We start from the raw sequence: 7,528 nt of genomic DNA, 5'->3' as shown, positions 1-7,528 counted from the left end.
GACACTGCAAGGTAATTTCTTAGTTCCTGAGCCCACTTTTCTGTTTTCTCTACCTCTGTCCTCTTTTCCTTCCATTTATTATTCATTGGTTCCTTCATTCTTTTTCTCTTTTTTTAAAATTTTGTTCACTTATTTGACAGAGTGTCCACACAGGAGCAGGGCAAGGCCAGAGGGAGAGGGAGCACTCGGACATGGGGCTGAATGTGGGGCCTGATCCCAAGACCCCAAGATCATGACCTGAACTGAAGGCAGATGCTTAATTCGCTGAGCTACCCGGTTGCCCCCCCCCTTTTTTTTTGAGATTTTATTTTTAAATAACTCTACACCCCACTTGGGGCTCAAACCCACAACTGAGATCAAGAGTTGCATGCTCCTCTGACTGAGGCAGCCAGGCACCCCTGTTCTTTCATTTTCTGTCCATTCTCTATACATGAGCACTGTTAGGACAGAGAATACAAAGATAATTGTCTGTATTCTGTTGTTTCTTTATCAAGATCATTCTAGCAAAGAGGTATACGAAATGACAGTATGATCAGTATACACCATGATTAAAGTAATCACAAAGATTTTCACAAGAGGTACAGGAATGTAAGGAGAGTGATTAATTTTACCCCGTATGTATTATGTATTAGCATCGAAGGAGATAATCTCTGAAAACATTTTGTAAATCATAAAGCACTGTGCGAATGGGAGGTGTCATTTTTACCAACAATAGCCTAGGCTAGGTGAGGAGACAAGAGACTAGCTTTGTTTAACACTGTGGAGGTGGGCACGGCAGTTTCACCCCTCTTTGGGGTTGAGGGAAGCCTCAGGGGGCTCAGATTTGTACCTTACCAAGGTGATTGTGAAGAACCTGTCATCGGGGACCCGAGTGGTACTCAAGTCACACTATGGCTACGAGGTGGAAGAGGTGAAAATCCTCGGAAAGGAACGTTACCTGGTGGCCCACACGTCAGACACGCTGCTGCTGGGGGACCTGAACACTAATCGCCTTAGTGAGGTAGGAACCCCAGGCAGAGGGGTGGGAAATGGAGCATCATGAGCTGCTACTTCTGGGGAACCCGGGTCCCTAAGGGGGAAGATCTCTAAGGAAGAGCTCTAAGATGCTGGTGTTGGGGACCTGGTGGACCTGGGAGTGAGACCCTGGAGATTTAGAATCCTGGAATAGAAGTTCCCACTGTTGGGCTGTTTTTACAGCATCTCTCAGAAGCCTAGAAGCCTAGGGCAGGATGTGACACAGCACCCCACTTGTGGAACATCAGGGCCTTCCTAAACTCCTTCTCTCTGCCTCCTACCCCGTCCTTCTCTCAGCGTTGTCTTGGATACTTACCCACATTGTTCTTACGTCCTCTCCCTCTTTTACAGGTGGCTTGGCAGGGATCTGGTGGCAATGAGAAGTATTTCTTTGAAAATGAAAATGTGAGTAGAGCTTGATTAACCAACCATCACCATCTCAGTAAACCTCCTAGCTAAGAGAGAGCAGATAAAGAAAGGAGGGCAAGATAGGCAGAGGAACAGAATAAAGAGAAAGGTGGGAGTCACTTTGCACTGACAAGACATCTCCCTCTACTACTGTTGACCGTGCAGACTTCTTCATGCAAACTTCCCACCACGTGACAGTTCCCTTCATCCCCAGGTGTGCATGATTTTCAATGCTGGAGAGCTAACCCCGATAGAGTATGGGAGTCATGATACCCTGGGTTCTGCACGTACTGAATTCATGAACCCCCACCTCATCAGGTAACCCCACAAGGTTCTCTAAATTTTTGAAACCAAAAGAAGTCCCTTTTAACCTCTAACTCCTGTATCCTCAAGATTAATCTAAAAACTTCATCCTCTATGGTACTTTGGGCCCTTGCTCAACATCCCGATAACCCAAGTCCATTCTGCCTTACCTCACCCTTCGTGTTTCAGTGTCCGTATTAATGAGCGGCGTCGACGAGGGATGGAAGACAATAAGAAATTGGCTTATCTTGTTGATGTTAAGACTATTGCTATAGGTAAGCCTCTCTCATAATTCTGATAACAAAACAGATGTTCATAGTATGCTTCCATATCACAGGGGTGTGTAGAGTGGAGAATGCAGGAATCTGAGAGGCACCAGGTAAATATATGGCCCTGCTCTCACAGAGGATGTGGGAAGTGTTCTAATCCATGTGTGCGAGTCTGCGTCTAGCTGTATAGATACAGATACACTGTTATGCATATCAGCTTATCCATATAATTATTCATGCTCTTTAGGCATGTATCTTAGGGCTAGGAATTGTGAACTGTAGAGTGGAACCATCAGTAAATTTATGAATTTTCCTGTTTAGACTTAAGACATAGGATAATGGACTGTTCAAACCAGAAGGGGACTTATTTTCTATAGAGTTTGACATTGGTAGCCAGTGATGACAAAATTGATTTGAATTTCACAAGTGCTCACATAAATAAATACATCTTATTTTATGTATTAATAATTAACTCTGGAGACACCTGGGTGGCTCAGTCAGTTAAGAGCCTGCCTTCGGCTCAGGTCATGATCCCAGAGTCCTGGGATCAAGTCCCACATCAGGCTTCTTGCTCAGCAGGGAGCCTGCTTGTCCCTCTGCTTTCTGCTCTCCCTGCTTGTGTACTCACTCTCTCTGACAAATAAATAAATAAAATCTTTAAAAAAAATTAACTCTGTAGCATGAAATATTTCAAGCATAGAAAAATGTATTTAGAACAGTACAGTATTCCCTATGATGTGTAGAGAATAGCATATCCATATAGTGTCATTAAGAACAAGGATCTAGAGTCAAACCTCCTCACTTCTGCAATTATACCTGTGTGATCTTAGGTCAATTTCTTAACTTTTCTGTATCTCAATTTCCTCATCCACAAAATGGGGATAAAAATTGTACCTGCCTTATATGAAGAGCACTTAGACTAATGTCTGGCACAGAATAAGCACTTAATAAATGTTAGCTATTAATAATATTATTACTTGTGTACCCATACCTAGTTCTTTTTTTTTTTTTAAGATTTTATTCATTTATTTGTCAGGCAGAGATCACAAGTAGGCAAAAAGGCAGGCAGAGAGAGGAGGAAGCAGGCTCCCCACTGAGCAGAGAGCCCGATGCAGGGCTCGATCCCAGGACCCTGAGATCATGACCTGAACTGAAGGCAGAGGCTTTAACCCACTGAGCCACCCAGGCATCCCCCCATCTCTAGTTCTATCATGTCCTGACCTTTCATTATATTTACTTCAGATCTTTATCTCTCCTCTTACTGAGGGACATTTAAGTTGTTGGTTTTTCACCATTTCCAGTGTTTTGGTTCTCTCAGGTTTACACCTAGAGCGGAACTGCTGAATCATAGAAGACGTACATCTGTAATTTTGCTAAATCTTTCCAAATTGCTCTCCAAAGAGATTGTACCAATTTACATTCCCACCAGCATTTAGAGGCCCCAGTGTTCTGCATCCTCTCCAATACTTGAAATTGCCTGACTTCATAGTTTGGCTCAATCTGATTTATGTGAAATAATACTTCATCGTATTCATTTTTGTTGTTGTTCATTTGTTTATTGGTGTTTGGATTTGTTCTTCTGCATTTTGCCAGTTCTTATCCCTCGCCTATTTTTAAAATCAGACTATCTTTTCCGTATTGACTTGAAGGAGTTCTGTGTATGTGCGTATCTAGCCTTCGAGGGTCATTCGTGTTGTGGATATTTTGTCTCAGCCTCTTTTAGTGTTCAGACATTTCTAATTTTAATGTAGTTCATTTAATCACTTTTTAAGAAATAGTTTGTGATTTTTTTTTTTTAAGATTCTTATTTATATATTTGACAGATCACAAGTAGTCAGAGAGGCAGGCAGAGAGAAAGAGAGGAGGAAGCAGGCTCCCCGCTGAGCAGAGAGCCTGAGATGCGGGGCCTGATCCCAGGACCCTGAGACCATGACCTGAGCTGAAGGCAGAGGCTTTAACCCACTGAGCCACCCAGGTGCCCCTAGTTTGTGATTTTTGAGGTCTCGTTAAGAAGTTTCTCTGGGGCACCTGACTGGCTGAGCCAGAGGAGCATGTGACTCTTGATCTTAGGATCATGAGTTTGAGCCCCAAGCTGGGTGTAGAGTTAAATAAATAAATAAATAAATACAACTTTAAAAAAAGAAAAAGTTTCCTACTCCCTCCTATATTTTAATATTTTTGGATTTTGCTTGTCACCTGGAATTAATTTTTGTGCATCATGTGGGCGTGGCTCGTATTTTACTTTTTCCATGTTTAACCGCTTACTGGAAATCCTTTCTGCACTCACGGATTCGTAATGTCACCTCTTATAAATCAAGTTTCCAGATAGATATGGGTCTGTTTTTAAGATACTTTTACAGTTCATGAGTTTTATGTTTCACATCCGGTTGTTGAGTTGTAATGGAAATGGTGTAGTGTGGCGGCCCATGTTCCAGGGGCAGTAATGAGCTGTGAGACTTTGGACAAGTCATCCCACTACACAGGGCTCGTCTTCAATAGTATAAAAAATGACAGATTTATTCTCTTAACCTTTTTTCATTAGTGACCCCTCTGAGTATCTAATGAAAATCATAGATCCTGGGGTGCCTGGGTGGCTCCGTTGGTTAGGCGACTGCCATAAGCTCAGGTTGTGATCCTCGAGTCCCTCTTTGGGCTCCCTGCCTGGCAGGGAGTCTCCTTCTCCCTCTGGCCCTCCCCGCTCTCATGCTCTGTCTCTCTCTCTCCCTCTCAAATATATAAATAAAATCTTTTTAAAAAAATCATAGATCTTTCCCCAGAAGAATATACATAAACATACAATTTTGTATATAATTTCAGGGTGTTCACAGAGATAGGTCCCACAGCTCTAGCATTCTGTGATTCTACTTATAAATTGAGACACTGAAACATGGCTTTATCAAGGTGGCTTTTAATTGAAGGAAATTTCATTTTTCAGTTGGTCTTCCCAGTTGTAGACATTAGCTGGCATTTGGTCTTGAGCTTCAGCACGGATCACGGCGGGACGTTGCGCATTGGTAACGTATACAAATAAGAGCTGTGGATGCGCCCTGAAAGCATCCTAGCCAGTCCTCAAGTGTGATCCTGTCTTACATTGTCTGCAAAATTCACACCAAACTAAAAGACTTATCCTCAGCACTCTCAGCCTGACTTTAATCAGAGGTTCCTTCTGTTTTGTCTGTGCGCCTTCTCCACTGTTTGCCCCTCCGGGCTCTTAACATCATTGACACTCAAAGTGCAGGGATTTCCTTGCAGCAAATATGTTCATGGAGGTCATTTCATCCATCAGCTTTCTCTTCGTGGTTGTGCTGGAACTGGGGCTCTTCCTTAAAGTGCTCAGTGCTGCCTTCCAGAGGATTTCTTGAGTAACGGATGCCCGTTGCTCTGATGTGTTCTGATCTGCTATGAGACAACTGCAAGATCCCAGAGAGGAATCTCATTTCTTTTTTTTTTCTTTTTTTTTTAATATTTTATTTATTTATTTGACAGACAGAGATCACAAGTAGGCAGAGAGGCAGGCAGAGAGAGGAGGAAGCAGGCTCCCTGCGGAGCAGAGAGTCCGATGCGGGGCTCGATCCCAGGACCCTGAGATCACGACCTGAGCCGAAGGCAGAGGCTTTAACCCACTGAGCCACCCAGGCGCCCCAGGAATCTCATTTCTTGATGGATCTGGACCTTTTGAGTTAGCTACAGAGTTAAACAAAATCTCTACAATTTTAGTAGAAATCTAGTATTGTAAGCATCTTAGCAAAATTATGTCATATTCCTCATACTCTACACTGATGTAACACTCTTAAAGCCCAACATAATCATCAAAGGCAAGACTTTTGCAGGCTGCCTTGTGTCCTGTATATGATTATGTGGAATCTGTCTTCTTAACCCTGTCTCCCTTACTTTGTAGTGGATCTGACTGGTGGCTACAACATTGGCACCATCAGCCACGAGAGCCGTGTTGATTGGCTGGAACTTAATGAAACGGGGCACAAGCTTCTCTTCAGGGACCGGAAACTTCGTGTAAGAAGGGTTACTAAGGCCTTAGCCATTGAGTAGTCCATAGAGGGTGTGGTACTACCTGTTGCCAGGGATTGTGGGGGGCAGGATGGGCATAATTTCTTGGTGCACTATGCCATTAACATAGCAAAAGGCACAGAAGAATCAACATTGTGTCTGATATCATAGCCCATCTGTTATCCCCAAGAGGGAAATTTGGGAGCTGGTTTCTCTGTTACTGTTCACAAGTCTGTGCCCTCGTGAGATGGCCTCACCCCCGCATGCCTGGCTCACCTTTACCCACACCTGTTGCAGCATTCGTCAGCTACACGTACCACACAGCCTTACGGGTGGCTCGACAGTCTCCCCCGAACTCCTTATTGACTCTGATCTCAATATGGTATCACCAAAGAGCTCCACCTCGAGGGCAAAGAGACTGTCTGGGGATTTTTCATTTCATCTTTGTTGTGACGTGAAAGCCACATCGCCGATTTCCAGACCATTTAATGTGCGTGGTGGCCTTACTTTTGTGATCCAGTCTGGCAACTCGGGCCCAGAGTTAAACTCTAAGAATGAAAGTCTGACCTTCAGCTAACTTAAATTTCTGGGTGTAGCTCTGGGCTCACTTGATCATCTCTTATGGGCCAGAGTCAGGATGTACCAAGTCAGCATCGTCGAGCATCGCAGGCTAGTAAGCTTTGAAATTCAGCATCTGCCTGACTGGTGGGTCAGCTCGGCACATTTCGTTAGAGAAATGGTCGATATCAGAACCCACCCTGTAGCCCCTTCTGACTGCGCTGTCCACCTCTGCCTTCCGCAGTTGCATCTATACGATATTGAAAGCTGCTCTAAGACGATGATCCTCAACTTCTGCTCCTACGTGCAGTGGGTCCCAGGAAGTGACGTGCTGGTGGCTCAGAACCGAAACAGCCTGTGTGTGTGGTACAACATTGAGGCACCCGAGAGGGTCACCACATCCTCTATTAGGGTACGTCGGTGCCAGGGGACCTCAGACATAGTGTCCCACTGATCAGTTACGGCCCTAAGGAAGCTCCAAAGGTTATTTGGTTTTCTCTGGCCCACCACCCATCATCTCTGTGATAGAGTCGGCAAGTAAAGCTTAGATCCTTCCCCACAGTGCGCTAGGCCCCAGAACCGTCCTTGTTCAGATTCCTGACATTGTGTCCTGTCCTCTCTATTGCAGTGGCCCTGGGAATTCCCCAGGTCATAATGAGTTCTCTTAGGCTGGAAGAGCCCCCATAGCGGGGGCAGGTCTGTCAGTTCCTGGGTGAGGATTCTCTGTTGTAAGCTGTTCAGAGCTCTTTTTTTTAATCAGACTGAAGATCAGTCACTCTCCTGTCCCGACAGCATCACGTACATTCCAGTGACCTTCCAGAATCTTGGAGGGAAACAAGAGAGGCCCCTGTGCTAGGCTAGGATGACTGGTGTGGGTACAGAGCGAGCATGTGATAGTTCTTTTTGCCTTTTTTCTATATCTCTTCTTTCCCTCCTTTCTTTCCTCATTTTAGACTAATTAAGTTTGGCGC

At 44.4% G+C, this 7,528-nt stretch overlaps 1 protein-coding gene across 1 annotated transcript; it reads left to right on the top strand.

The window, feature by feature from the left end:
- Window positions 1–745: 745 nt before the first annotated feature.
- LOC116863472 (intraflagellar transport protein 172 homolog) lies at window positions 746–7,320 on the top strand (the record flags this gene model as incomplete). Its single annotated transcript, XM_032850920.1, has 6 exons — window positions 746–1,000; window positions 1,366–1,419; window positions 1,637–1,740; window positions 1,915–2,000; window positions 5,893–6,005; window positions 6,802–7,320. Coding segments are annotated over 6 exons (822 nt in total), but the record flags the coding sequence as incomplete, so codon positions are not given.
- Window positions 7,321–7,528: the final 208 nt, after the last annotated feature.

Source organism: Lontra canadensis, unplaced genomic scaffold (genome assembly GCF_010015895.1).
Source record: "Lontra canadensis isolate GAN:19392208 unplaced genomic scaffold, GSC_riverotter_1.0 scaffold1296, whole genome shotgun sequence".
NCBI lineage: Eukaryota > Metazoa > Chordata > Mammalia > Carnivora > Mustelidae > Lontra > Lontra canadensis.
This window is presented reverse-complemented; position numbering and strand designations above follow the sequence as displayed.